The 14,734-nt window shown below is 48.1% G+C and overlaps 1 protein-coding gene across 4 annotated transcripts in view; it reads right to left on the reverse strand.

Moving 5' to 3' along the window:
* Positions 1-251: 251 nt before the first annotated feature.
* Positions 252-14,734, reverse strand: part of ZHX3 (zinc fingers and homeoboxes 3) — a 46,658-nt gene continuing 32,175 nt past the window's right edge. For 2 of the 4 annotated variants that reach the window (XM_071446983.1, XM_071446985.1), the window contains 2 exons: positions 7,131-10,038; positions 252-5,856 (listed from right to left, as the gene is read on the reverse strand). In XM_071446983.1, coding sequence (XP_071303084.1) covers positions 5,846-5,856; positions 7,131-9,888 — 2,769 coding nt within the window. In that variant the 5' untranslated portion in view covers positions 9,889-10,038 and the 3' untranslated portion in view covers positions 252-5,845. Of the gene's footprint in view, positions 5,857-7,130; positions 10,039-11,419; positions 11,790-14,734 lie in introns of those variants that run through there. The other 2 variants (XM_071446984.1, XM_071446986.1) reach the window with 2 other exon arrangements.

The following is a 14,734-nucleotide window of genomic DNA, read 5'->3' on the forward strand; positions in this document are numbered from 1 at the left end:
GGTAAAACAAGTTATGGGCCCCAGCTGTCCATGCTGTTCTGAGGCAGGCTGGGGACAGAACTCTGGCATGAAGAAGCACCTCTAGGGCAGAGGTGTCCGGGCACTCACTCATGGCCTTACCCCGTGGAAAAGTTGTCGTTCTTTTAAAAGAAATGAGGAGGTTGTGATGGAGGACTCCCAGTCCAGCAGCTGAAAGGCAGGCACATTCCTGGGCCCTCCCAAATCCCAGTGCAAGCACCACTCAACTCACGTTTGATTTTTACGCTCTTTATTTAGGAACAACCAAAAATGTCTGGTTTCATTTCAACAAACTGTACAAGCAAGCTCTTCCCCTTGCCCACCCTCACATCCACATATACAAAAGGAAGGGAAACTTGCCGTTCACTTCTCAGAAGTGGCATTGTTGCTACAGGGAGTTCTTGCCCTCAGAATAAGAGCAGGTAAAGTCCATAGCACGTACAAGCTACCCTAGCCCTAGTAATAGCTACAGCCCACAATCACAGGCAGCTTCTTTTTTTGTTTCCTCTTTAAAACCTTTACCAAAAGTAAAAACTATTTCCTGTTTCACACGATTGCCAAGGTGACCATTGAAAATTGTGGTCTTGGAAAAAAAAAAAAAACAAAACAACAAAATAACAACCCCCCTGGAACCCCCCACAGCTCCCTGGTACAAAGACAGCTTTACACAGCAGAGCTCTCACCCTGCTCCCTCACTGCACCGGCCACCCTTATGAAAGGTCCCGTTGCAGCTACAGTTACATTTTCCTTTGGATAAATCCAAGCAAAAATTCCAGGTCATTCAGCACCAGCATGATTTCTAAATAACAATAATTAAAAAAAAAAAAAAAAAAAAAAAGAGACCCCGTTAGGCTGACTTTGTGGTCTGCTGAGAAACAAAGTGATCAACACGCTGTTTCCAAAGTCTCTTAGTGCAATGTTAGTATGTGCAAGGGGAATCACAGCCACGTACCCATAACACCACCACGAGCCAGATGGGGCAGAGAGAAAGTGCAATTTTAGCTAGAAATTTTCTATGCCATGGATTCCTAGCCCAACCTTCACTAGCACCAGTAAGCAAGAATCCTCCTAACACCACCTTCCATCAGTACAGGGAAAATGGGGCTTTAATTGTGCCCTCAGAATATGCCAAACGCCAGCCAGCAGAGCACTTGGGCCATAACAAGAAAACCCAAAATTAAAAAAAAAAAATTCACTGCTTACGTAACAGAGCTCCCTTGCTCTGCTTTAGTTTTCTGATGCCAATCCAACATTCCTGTCACACACCACTACCAGTAAACATACAGCAGAAACTAAATTTCTCAGTTAAAAGAAGAACAGGGATAGCCTGCAAGTGCCTCGTTCCCCTCCATGTGTTGCCTAATCTTACCCTGCTGGTTTTGGGATCAGCTGAGAAGTGACACCAGAGCTTTACAGGTGAGCTGAATCACATCAGGACCTTGACTGATCTGAAGAGAGCAAAACCAAAATGATCTGGGCAACAGGGAGAAGACTTTTACAAGCATTTTGTATGCCATCACCCTAATGGGAATGTGTAGCATCCCCATTCACTTTGTAATTTGTGCCCAAGTGCTGAAAATCATCTTTTTCTTTTGATTCCCAATGAGCAAGCTTCTGATCAGTTTGCCTCTATTATATCTGTAAGAGAGGGGCTGCAGGGCAAACAATATAACATTTCTGCAGGTGACCAAAATCTGTTGCTTTCCAATTAAAAAAAACTAAATACCCAAACCCTAAATGAAAAACCAGCCTACTACAGCTTCCTTCTCTTGAGCTGTCAGGGGATACACAACAAAAATTAACCTAGCAGGTATCTTCCAGCTCTGGTGAGCATCCTCCAACCAGATTAAGGACTACAGTGTTTCTCTGCCAGCAGCTACTGCTCTTGCTGGTGGCTTCTCCTGGTGACCAACTCAGGGAGGGGACATGAAATCACAGTAAGTACCTGCAAGCACCTGTGCCCATCCTCCCACCACACTGCAGCATCACTCAGCTCTCAGGCAAGTGGAGATAGGAAGCTGTAGATCATTGTTTGTTTAGTGTTCTGCTAAAAAAAAAGAAAAAAAAATTCAAGGATGCTAATTACAGAGCTGAAAAACAAGGTACCCAAATGAAACATGGAACAATGTCTAGAAATCTCATGGCAGGGGCTGCTGACATCAATGAATAAAGAAACTCAGTTCCTTGCACCAGGAGAACCAGCAGCCCTTCCCATGAGCAAGCCAGGGCCAGAACAAATCAGGGTTTCGGGTTATTAAGCAATTGGATTGTGCCCTTAATCTAAGCAGCCTCAGAGACATAAGTAACAAGATTCACATGGATTAAAATTGATGGTTTCTGCTGTGCCTGCCAAGCCCAAGCTCAGGCACAGCCGATGGAGGTGGAGAATTTCATTTCCCTTCCTTACTGATGCTGGCTACATCACCTCGATCTTACACCCCTTTCAAGTCAAGATAGTCATCTTTGATTAGATGATGATAAATATTCACACACTGAAGAATTGTGGTGACACTTCCTCTTAACACCACAAGAGCTGCTGTTGGGACTGTCAAGCCACCTCTCAATTTTTCTTTTCAGTTTCAGATGCAAACACTTTTCCAATGTCCTGCACCAAAACCGAGTCTGTTTGGAGATGGCACCTGTTTCTCCTCCTCAGCAGAGAAACAGAAGACCACAGAGCTAAACCCTCAAAAATCTTCAGCTTATACTTTTATGGAGATTTCAAGTCAACTAAAAAAATGCAGATAACAAGGAATGTAGGAGTTAGAAAGGGAACTCGATCATGTTTTGATTTCTTTTTTGTCTCTAAACCTTACCCTCCCCACGCAAAGGCATTTGCCAGCCCCGTTGCCATGTCCAAGGGGAGTCTGCATGGAACCACTTTTTAAAATTCCTCCGACCCAAAAGAAAGAAAACTCCTGCTGTGCTTGTATGAATGCATGGAGACAAAGCTCAAAAACCTCAGCAGCTTCCAACCCTCAAGGCTGGTTTTTCTGTGTACACCGGGAAATTCTCCCTCTAGCTCACAAGACTTCTTTTCAATTTTTCTGGAAAACTGGTTGAATACAATCCAAGTGCAAAATATTTCAGCTAGTGCATCAAAACATGGTTTGAAGGGACCAGTTCATACCATAGTCCTTAAGCATTCCTGTAGATGGAGTGGGGATCACTCTTCCAATCAGCCATAGGCCCTTAAGTGTACACCAAAAATCCCACAGAAAATCACCTTGAATGGGCAAACTACACTTCCAACGTATTTATATAGCAAGTAGTTAGTAAAAGTGTACATTTTTAATGTACATCATAATGCAATAAAGAATCAATGGCATATTTGAACTGTATATATGTGTAGTTAAATAAACCTGCATGTACACAGACACTACAGAGTAAATTGACCTACCTGTATTTGTTCTCTGAAGGTGACACTGTACATACATCCATATCCTCAGGCTGCACAACTCCCAGATCTGCTCTCAGCTCTAGAACCACCCAGATTCTGCCACCCTCTCTGATATTTTGGGGTACACAGGATTGCACCCATGAGGGTGAACCCCAGGGGTTGTCACCACAGGGCAGCTGTCCCTGGTCCCCAAAGATGGACCCACGGGGATGCCAGCAGCTGAGCCATCACCAGCCAAGGTGGGATGGCTGCTGGTCATGCCTCCAACTGTGCCACGACCATCAGCAGTGCTCCCAAAGGCAAATTAAAGGAGCCTGGTGCCACACAGGCTGCCCCAGGTCAGTGCCACCCCTGCTCACAGCGTGGTGGGGTGGCTGCTCTGGCTGTGGGATGCACAGGGCCAGTGGCCACATCCAAGGTGTCACCCCACTCTCTGTGGGGTGAGGGCACCTCTGTCTGGAGCAGATGGTCACACCTGGCCCAGTCTCAGACCAGGGAAGCCCTGTGAGCTCGGGCACAAGCACCCAGCACATCCCACCAGGTGAGGGGAAGCCTCTGCCAAAGCACTGAGAGCCACAGCCCCTTCCTGCAGCTGAGCAAGGCGGCCTCTTGAAGAGGGGGTGAAGAAAGAATTGCAAAAGCAAGGGCAATTAAAGGTAGAAATCAGACACCATCTTTGGAAGAGGTTCTGAAAGAGCTTTTTTGTTATTAAAACAGTTTTTTTGTAAATCTCTGGATCCGATCCTTTGAGGTTTGCTACCCACCCTCCTAATAAATATCATTTACCACCAACAATAAAGTCTCCCACATTAAAAAGCTCTCACTAAATAAAAACCTTCTGCTGAAAAAGCTTGGCTGAGTTGGCTTGGCAAAAAATAGGGAGCTATGACTACTCTCCATAAATACATCAGCAGATAAACACCAAAAACTATTTAAGTTAAAGGACAATGTTGGCTCCAAAACAAACCAGGAATGTACCAGCCACAAATTAATTCAAACTAGAAATTTAAATACAGTTTCTAACCACTCAAAGGCAGTCAATTTCTGGACTAGCCTTCCAAGAGCAAAAGTGAAGGCAAAACATGGAACCAATTTGGAGTTGGGATTTGATTAGTTTGTGACAGAATGATCTGACACAGCATTTGGCTGGACTTATTCAGCTCAAGAGTTTCCCTTCTAGACTTTGTTTTCTAATAGAAAGAATATTTAAAGCAAAAATGTTCAAGCAGTTGCATCACACAGCAACCACACAAGACAACACACATTAAAAATGTACAGGTACCAGGCAGCAGACTGGATAACTGGGGAATTTATTTTGCTCTTTTTCCAGAACTATTGCACATGGCCTGGGGAAAAAAAAAGGGGGAAAAAATAAGAAAAGAAAAACAAAAAGGACTGGAACAAACACTTGAAATCACCAGCAGTGCTGCAGGAGGATCTGCCATGTAGGGCTGCAAGAAGGAAACTTCCTGGTGGCAGCAGAGCCGCTGCCTTGGTGCCAACAATGACTTGAACCACTCACAGCCACGCTATGACTCTCTGCGTTTGTTCTCTGAAGAACAGACTGTTCTCTCCAAACAATGAAAAGGATTCCAGGTCAGGATGCAAAAATTATTATGTGCTAGTTCTCAGATATTAAAGAGAGACTTGGAGATTTAACAGCCTGTTACAGTCAGTCTCCAAGAACACAGGGGAAAGTGTTCTAGCCAGCAAGGGACAAATGACACCAAACTCCATCTCCTGGGCTGCCTCAGTCTGGGAACCTGCTGCTTATCAGAGAGTATGCAATGCTCACTCTAACCTCATCTGGAGGGATGAGAATCTCACTCAAATTCAAGATTGGCAGTTTTCTTCTCAAATCCCTTCCCTTTCCTAATACACTCACACCTGTGTGCCCACAAAGCCCTTCACTGCCAGGGCTTAAGGACCAGAAAGGATATATGCAGCCATGCCAACCTTTAGAGAACAAACACCTTAATGGACAGATGAAAAAAAAAAAAAAACCAAAAAAAGAAAAAAGAAACAAGTACTATGCCATGATAGTCCATATCTAAGCAATGACCTTGTTTACACAATGTCTGAGATTTGTTATGCTTGTATAGGCAGCTGTAGGCATCGGTATATGAATATGAAATCTGAAAGTCTGTCACTGGAAAGCAAACAGGAGCATCCTATTTCCTGGGTGTGAGCTGAGCCCCTGCCAGCTCCCAGCCATCTCCTTGGCTGGGCCACCAAGAGCTCAGCACAGAGTGCCCAGTTTGTGCACATGCTGTCTCATGTGCTGTGCCCAAAGGTCTCATGGATGGCAGTGCTTCATCACCACGTCCTGCTCCTCAGGCTGGGGTCAGGCCGGCCCATGGGTTTCTTAAAGATCACTAATTTCTTCTCAAGGGTAAGAGCGGATCCTCCGGGGCTGGTGGCTTCAGTTCAGTCTGTTTCTGTAAAAGAACACAGGTGTCAGAGATGCTTCTAGCCTTGCTCCAGGTGGGGTGCTGGGTGGGGAAGAAGGGATGCAGGAGTGCCTCAGGATAGGCAAGATCAGGAGCCTTGACAGAGTCAGCTGCAAAGAAGGGCTAGCAACATTCAGAGGGGCCAGAAAACCCAAAATCCTTGAGGGATTGGAGTTGGCTTTGCATCCCTAAGGAGTGATGCATCTTTGCTAAGCACCTCTGTGCCATGAGGGTGGACAGGACCCTCACTCTAGCTGGCAGAAAACCGTGCTTAGAGGGCACTAGCAGGGGCACAGCCATCTCCCCAGGACAAAATCTGCCCCCCACCAGTCCCCATACTCACCCTTCTCCTGCAAAGCACACACAATGTACAGCAAAGGCAGGAGCCATCCACACCCATGCTCCACCTTCTCCAAATTAGATGGGAAAGGAAGCAATGAATTTTACTCTATTTTTTTTTTTAGGTCTGGAGCCATGGCAGAGGTGTGTGGGAAGCTCCAAAGTAAGGCAGTGGGACTGGAGAAGATCCCAGCTAGCCAGCAAGGAGCTCTGTGTGTGGACCACCATGGGACAGACAGGACCAGCACTCTGCCATCCCCATCTGGTGGAAACCCTACCAGGCTGGAAGCAGCCCCCAGCTGCACTGCAGAAAAGCCCACAGAGGGCTTGGAAAGCACCTCTCCTCTCCACCACACACACATGCACACACACACGCCTTCCAAAAGTGAGTTCTGGAGACTCCATGACGCCTCCTGCCTTTGCAGCCTCCACCTTCACCACCTGAGCCTTTCTCCACACTGAGCAAGGATTCTCACACCTGGAAAGCAGCAGCAGGAGAGAGAAAGGCAGGCAGGGGTATGTCTGCTGCTGGAGATCAGGCAGGCAAAAGGAATGAACCAGCGGCACAGGACAAGCAGCCAGGCCCCTTTCTTCCCAAATAAAGAAATAAATCCATGGGTCATCTTCTAAAATGACCAGACACTCCTAAAGTTTTACTCCAGGTTGAAATAAAGCTAGGATTTGTTTTCTGAGTGGTGCCAGCACCCAAAGACCAAGGCAGGAAAGGGCAGGCAGGAGTGGCACTCATCCTGCCAGACCCTCCTCACCACGCTTCCTTTACGCCTCTCCTCCAGAGACAGCTCCTCACCACTTCCTCAGTTAAACCTCAAACGCTCAGCTCTTCACCGAACCTGTTTGTAAGCACGCGAGGCCCAGAGCGCCGTGCCACCCGCAGCCCTCCCTTGCCGAGGCAGGGGCCTTACCCAGCCCTGTGGCGGGCGGAGGCCCGGGGGCGTCGGGGCTCCCGGCGCTGCCCTCCTGGCCGCCCGGCTCCCACGCCTCGCTGCTCTCCGAGGCCTCCGCGCCGGCTCCGCCCGGCCCTTTCCGGCTGCCGGCCGCCTCGGGGCCGCAGCCCCTGCCCTCCTCCTCCGCCTTCAGCGCAAACCACACCTTGAGCTGCTGGGCGCCGAGGCGGGCGCGCTCGCAGAGGCCGGGCACGTCCTCCTCCCGCAGCCCCTTGTGCTTCTCGTAGTAGTCCTCGAGCACCTCCCGGCCGGCGGGGCTGACCTCCACCAGCCCCGGGGGGAAGAGCCCCCGCCGGTAGTTCTCATACCACTTCAGCTGCCCGTTCTTGTAGCCATAGCGGCTGTCCCCGAACCAGCGAATGACCTCGGCCCGCGGCAGGCCCGTCTGGGACACGATGGCATCATACTCCTGGTTCGTGGGGCGCTGGGTCTGCACGAACATTTGCTTCAGCAGATGCCGCTGCTGGGCCGTTTTTTTGAAGTTCAGTTTGGTTTTGGGAGGGGTGGGCGGCCGGCTGGAGCTGCCGTCCCCCTTTTCATTTGCGCCGGTCCCCGGTACCTCGGTTTTGCCGTTGGACTCGGTCACTCGCAGGTTTTTCAGGTTGATTTTGATGGGACTCACCTTCCGGTCCGCCGAGCTCGGGTTGCTGCCGGAGGCGTCGACTGAGCCGTTCTCACTCGTGGCCCTCTGCTCATCCGAGGAGTCTTCCCCTTCCCCGCCGCCATTCTCTGCCTCCTCGTCCTCCTGTTGAGCCACCTCCTCCACTTTCTTATTCTCCTCCGCCACCTTCTTCTTCCTCCTCTCCGAGAACCAGCTGTCGATCTCCCTCCGCGTCATCTTCGTCTCCCCCCTCAGGCGGTTCACCTCTTCCTCAGCAGGAAGGGGATTTTGGGCAAAACTGCTCTCCAGGGCCTTCAGCTGCTCCGGCGCTCGCTCCTTGTACTTGGTCGGGGTGAAGTCGGGCGCCTGGTGCCATGACTGCCGCCGTGGTGGGTGGTGAGGGGCCGGCGTAGCTGCCACCGCCGCAGGGCTCAGCTCGGCTCCTCTGGGTGGGACATCCAAGGTGATTTCGGGCAGGGAATCAAGAGCACTGTCTCCAGGGAAGACGGCCCGGCCGCCTCTCACGTTCCTGTAGTGGTACCTCCTGTCGCTGAACCATTTTCGGATCTCCTTGGTGGACAAGCCCGTGATCTTTGTCAGCCGCTCGACCTCAGCCTGGCCAGGGAACTGGTTTCTGCAGAAGCTGCCTTTGAGGGCTGAAAGCTGCTCGTGGGACTTCTTGTTTTTGTAGACATTGGGATCCAGGAAGGTCTGCGAGGAGATGGTAGGGCAGGCGGTGAGCAGGGACTGGCCGCTGTTGACCACCTTGACCCCAGATGTGTTGCTGGAGCTCACGGTGCTGTGCTGCGCTGCCGGCTGTGGCTTGGGGACAGAAGTCACAGCCAAGGTGAAAGAGGAGCTGGTGCCCTTCAACCCATTTGCCATGATGGGCTGCGTGACCAGCAGCCCCCCTGTCCCCTCTGGCTGCCCCACCACGTGGCCTGGTAAAGTTGCCTGGATAAGATGGGGAACAGTCCCAGGATTTGCAACCAGGGGCGTGTTCAGCACTGTAATGGTGGGTTGTGGCACAGACTGGATAACAGTGTTGAACATCTTCTTCCTGGCATCTTCGATCTCCTCTGGTGACCAGCTAATGCCCTGCTTCAGCCTCTGGGCAGTGAACCAGATCTTCAGCTGCTCTTCTGGGTACTTGGTGACCACGGTCAAGTAGCAGAGCTCAGCTTTGGTGGGGTAGGGGAACTTGTTGAAAGAGTTTTTCAGGAAGCTGTTGGAGTCCATGGCAGCATTGTATGTGGGAATGCTGCTCAGTGGGATCATCACCTTGGGAAGGGACTTGGATGTAGGGAGCTGCTGATGCAACGGGGGCTGCTGCTGCAGAGACACAAGTTGTGCAACACCCGCCTGCAGAACAGGCACGTTTCCTATGATAGAGCCATTCACTATGTGGGATGACTTTGATGAACTTGCAGTGGGCTGGCTGACTGGCACCGACCCATTTGGGAATGAATGCTCTCCATCCTTCCCCTCTGACTCACCGCCCAACTGACTCGACACATTCTCCTTCAGCGTGTGGATTTTTTTGGCCTCGGGTTTCCCCTTCATTATCTTCATGATAGGGGTTTTGGTAATGATAATTTCAGACTGGCCGTCTGCCCCTTCCTCAGGGAGCTCTCCTGGCAGGTCATGGCTGATGGTGGCCTCACAGGGACTTTGCTCCACGGTTGTACGACTGTCCTGCTTCACCACCCTCCAGACAAAGCCGGTCTCACCGGCGTGCGACTCAGCATTGTGGTGTGAGAGCCCTTCGTGGCTGTTGGCCAGGAAGCTGCACCCAACACAGGCAAACGCGGGCTCTTTGCTGAAGTCTGGGTGCTCAGAGTCCAAGTGCCCGAAGAACTGGTGAAGGTCTTGAGAGCCAAAGTCACAAGGCCTGCAGATGTAAGTGTCGCTGTCGGCAATGCCGCGGTGCCCGTTGGACAAAGCTCCGTTGTTGCTGTTGCTGGCCCCAGCATCACTCGCTGCTGGTCCTTCTGCAGGAGCCTCTGGTTGTGTTCCTTCATGATCATCTTCTCCAGCATCCTGCTCGGTCTCCTGAAGCACCAGTGTTTTTACTGGTATCATGCAGGGAGTTGTGGATTTCCTTTTGCTAGCCATGGCTGCAGTTGATCCAGAGGACTATTTTTCTTTCATTTAAATGAAATTCAAATTTAGAAAGCGCTATTACAAGTGTTCTGTGGTCCAGATTCCAGCAAACTCATGATGTCCCAAGGAGTTGTTGACAAATGTTCATATTTGCCACTGAACCTGAGGATAAGGAGAGAGAGGAGGTGTTAGTTCCCTTGGTATTAGACAAAGTACAACTGCTATGGTATTTAACTGCTTCACTCAATAAATAATTTTTCTTCTTTCATTGGAAAAATCTAACTTGACCTTGGATTTACTGTATTTTCACACCTAAACCTGTGAAACTATGTTTCAAACCAAACACACAAATGTGTCCCTTTAACAGCCCACATCAAATTCTCATTTAAGGAGGAAAAACACTGAATTTTCCTCTCATTCTACCCTGTCAAGACCCATCCTTGGTATTTCAGCAGGGAGAGCAGTGCCTGGGCTCCCTGTGCACCCAGGTCCCAGCTCAGCCTCACACAGGAGGTGACACTAGGCAGGGTCACCTGGGAAAGATGCCTGCTTTCCAACACAAAAAAAAGGATGAAAAATCCACATATTCCCCACAGAACATTTCAATTTTTTCAAAATCAGCATTTTCCATCCATCCTGTCAGGAAGTTTCTTGCCAGCTCAGAGCACTGTGCCTGTGCCAAGAGTCTCTGCAGACACCCAGAGCTGCTGCTGGGGAGTGAGGAGGCTGCAGTATTTTAGCCCTTCTTGCTCAGCAAGCCTGCAAAGCATTTGGGAGATGCCCTTCCCATCCTGTGTACACTTCATTCCTGTTCCAACACCATCTGTGAGTCCTCACTTGGAGCTGCAAGGCAAGGTAAAGGCCCCAAAGCTCAAGAGCAGCATCACAATGTTCCTGGCTCCTAGGTTTCTCCTCCCACCACCTCTGCAGCTTTTGGCAGTCACACCACCCAGTGTACTGGGGTATTCCCTAACAAAGGGTAATTTCTCGTCAGTGCAAGCCCATTTTGCTGGCCTTGGGCTAACCAGAGATTTGTTACATTTAAAACCAAAACCGAACAAAAATAAGCAAAACCCAACCAACCAACAATAACTTTTTCCTTTATTTTTTTTTCCTCCTCTGAAGCTACAGCAGACCCTGAAGTGCTCCAGCCTGTGGAAGGTCAGGGCTGGCTGAGGCATTAGCCACAATCTTATTCCTGGCCTGATGGAGCTTTCCCACTTGCACAGTAAATGCTCTGTGCCTGAGATCATGACCCCAGGGCAGCAAAGCTGCTGTGGCTGGCACCAGGAGTCATCTGCCTGGTGACACCCCTCTGTCAACCTTTTCTACAGCAACTCTGCTTTTTTTTTTTTCTCTTCAACAGAGGGATAAAATGGTATTTTTCCAGACTGCAAGGTCACTTGGAAGCATATGGACGCACTGATTCATATTACAAAGACTCTGTGCCAGATTTCTCTGAGATTTACAGTAACAGCAACTGAGCTTTATAAAAACACTCATAAAAACTTGAACTTAAAAAAAAAAAAAAAAAAAGACTTACCATCCTATGAGATGACTCACAGAGGTAATTCCTATCAGTTACAGCAGTTGTGCACCAGCAGCTTTCTCAGATCAGATATTTGGAGCTGATCTCATGCACTGAGAAATGCAGATCAGGCAAATGCCTTGTTGGTGCTTATGCAATACCTCCTGTGCTTAGTTTTGTTGGTAGTTTTTAGAACAGAGGAATGAAAGATCCTCATGCAAAAGAAAGAAAAAAAAAATCAAATGGAGGAAGTTAAATTTCAAATGACCTCCCTAACTTTATTAGATTTTTTTAAAAAGCTGGTTCTGAAAGCTGACATCATTTTTTCCACACGGGAGAGCCTGGATGGCTGGCTCTGGCCTCAGCAACTCTCAGGCACCGTTTGAAAGACTGACGGGAAAACGTAACTTCCCGTTAATGTGGGCTGATCTGAGATTACAAAACAGTCCTGTAAACAGTGTTAGTCATCACTGAACTTGGCATCAGAAAAGACTGCTTGCTATGCTAAGGCATGGTGAAGAGCTCAAAGTTATAACTTGAAAAAAAAATTCTATAAATAAAACAGGTATTAAAGCTGTGAGCTGGATTTAGAGCGTGTGGATTGCACATCTCAATACCTGCTTTCTGCCACTCTCATCCATCCCACCTTCTCCTGGTTGGTCCTGCCCTCTGCAGAGGGCCAGAGTTATTCATTAGCATTAGCAAGTGGAATATTTGGATGACTATGAATGGGCTGTGCTATTCAGAGGGGAACAGCATCCATTTGACACCAATCCCGAGATGCTCATTTTTGATGCTAAGTTAAATATTACACAGTCTAGCAGGCTGCAATGACCTTTCCAAGTTGAGTCAATTAGGGGAAAAGCAGTAAGATCAGCCTGAAGGCTACAAAATACAGCTTTAAAGGCTGAGAGGAGTTTTATGTCAGGGAAGCAATGGTAAAAGGGAATACTTATTTTATTTTATCCTGCAGCTTTAGCACAGAGAGAAGCTGCTGGGCCCTCTGCAACCTTTTTTCTTTCCAGCAAACTCCAGTCTCCATTACTGAGACAGCTCCAGTCCCTGACAGATCTGACCCAGTGTTTATGGAGTCTCCAGATATCAAAAAGATGATTTTTATCTGTCAACAGAGTAAATTTGATACAAAGCAGCAGCGACACACAAAGACCCCCATTGTGCCACATTAACAAAGTGCCTCTCCCGAGCACTCCATCGCTATTATTTTGGATAAGTGTGAATGGCCTGACCCACCTACAGAGAACCTAAAAGCTCTGCATTTCATTTACCAGCACATTTGCATCAAACTCTGTGCTCTCTCCAACAACTTTCCTTAAAAATGCAATCAAAGCAGCCCCAGCCACCACAGCTCTCCTGCGGGCTCCAATATTAATGCCACCTGAGAACACAGATTGCAAATTTTAGCTGGAAGTGAATCACAGTGGCAATTTACTGGGAGAAAAAAAAATTAATCAAGTGTACTGTTTGTCCATTTCATTTCTATGGAACAGTTGCATAACCACATGTTGGAAGTATGTTTTATTCACTGCTCACCTTCTGGAATACACTTAATACTTTAATACACCACTAATATATAACAGAATGGATAATTCTCTGATTTCTCCCTCATTAAAGTAAGCAAGGGTGTTCTAATTGATAGGGTAAATTAATGGCAGAAAAAATAATCAATTGAAAAAGATCCTTACAATCAATCTCAGTGTATGTATCACCACTGCAGATGCCTCAGACCCATCTGCACAGCCATGAGTGAAGAACTCTATTTCCTATGTATTATTTTATTATTAACTGGAACAAAGAGACAAAGCTGAATGGAAGAGTTACCTCGAGTCAGGAGGACAAAGTTATTGTACCTAAATTCATGGTTCCAATTGAATTTATACCTGCTAATTTCAAAACAAGGTAGCAGAGTAAGCAAGTCAAATGTCCAGTGCACCTAAACCATCCCTGCTGCTGGAAATTTGAGGGAAAACTGACTTAAAGCGAGTAAAACCAATTTTTTTTCCCAGTGATGCTCACAGAAATGAAGGCTGGAGGGAAAGGTGGCAGTTCCAGGTACAAAATCAATGCTCTGCAGAGCAGCTTTGCCTCTGCTGAAGGAAACAATGCCCAGACCAGTCACAGTGAGCTCTGCAATAGCAGAAAATTTACTTCTACAGAGATTAACAAAGGGAGGTTTCGAAATCTGCACTGCTGAGTATGAACTTTCAGCTTTTTCCAGCTTGGCTGGATATAACTGGTTTGGTTTTAAATGTTTCACTGAATTAACGAGTTAGGTTGTTAATGCAAAACATTCACTGCATGCAGAGCCAAGGTCCCCAGTTAGCAGATTAATTGTTTGTGACCTTTTGCAAACCTCGCCTAGAAACAGCAACCAGAAAACCCACCAGGCAGCAGCACCAGGACACAGCAGCTCCAGCCCCACTGCCCAGGCACGGGGATATGGGGACAGCTGCCCTCCCCTGCCCTGCCAGCTCCTGGGTGCCAACACTGACAGCAGGGACAAAGCTCCATGGGGACACAAAGGATGGCTGCGTGTTCTGTGGGCTCTGCTCAAGAGGGAATGCTCCGTTAAAAATAAAATGAAATTAATAAAAAAATGCCATTTTTAAAAATCAGCACCAAAATAGAAGTAAAATAACAGTTTTCTCAACACTTTCAGTGCCTGCTAGGCAGGCAGACACGCTCCCCAGGTCAGAGACAAAGTTAATGTTTCTGTCTCATATGGAGCCAAGCACAATATTGGCACTTTAAATAAAAGTGGTTTGTTTTTAAGTTGAAGCTCTGCAGGCCCCAGCTGATAGCATCTTATGAGGGGGAAAAGAGGAAGAAATCAAAGGAGGAAAAAAAGTTGATGTTTTTGAGTTTTTGTCTCTCCCTTCAGGCTCTACCTCCAGCCAGAGTCAGAAGATGCAGCACTGTCTCTGGGAGTTCCAGATGACTTCCCAATCACATTGTAATTAGCCAGGCCATTAATTAAATGATCCCTGTGGCCAGCACTATCAACCCAAACCTGAGGGCTGAGTCCCCTTCCCCTTGCAACCCCCACAAACATCCATCCCCCTGTGTTGGACAGCAGGTCCCCCCAGCATGACAGGCACCCAGTTTGCCCTGGGAGCCAGCTCAGCAGCTGGGACTGGGTGCATTTACCGTGGTGCTGGGGAAGGGAGGATAAACAGCTCCATGTATTTGGGGTACAGGCCCTGTTGCCAGCCAGGGCAGTCCTGGGACTCTTCCTCTTTGGCTGGCCATTAATATTCCTTCCTATTAATATGGCCTTTGCAGTCCATTCATGAGAAGTCATGTAGGAGTTTC

This window comes from Agelaius tricolor, unplaced genomic scaffold (genome assembly GCF_023055355.1).
Source record: "Agelaius tricolor isolate 1412-34295 unplaced genomic scaffold, bAgeTri1.0.p SCAF_23, whole genome shotgun sequence".
Classification (NCBI taxonomy): Eukaryota; Metazoa; Chordata; class Aves; order Passeriformes; family Icteridae; genus Agelaius; species Agelaius tricolor.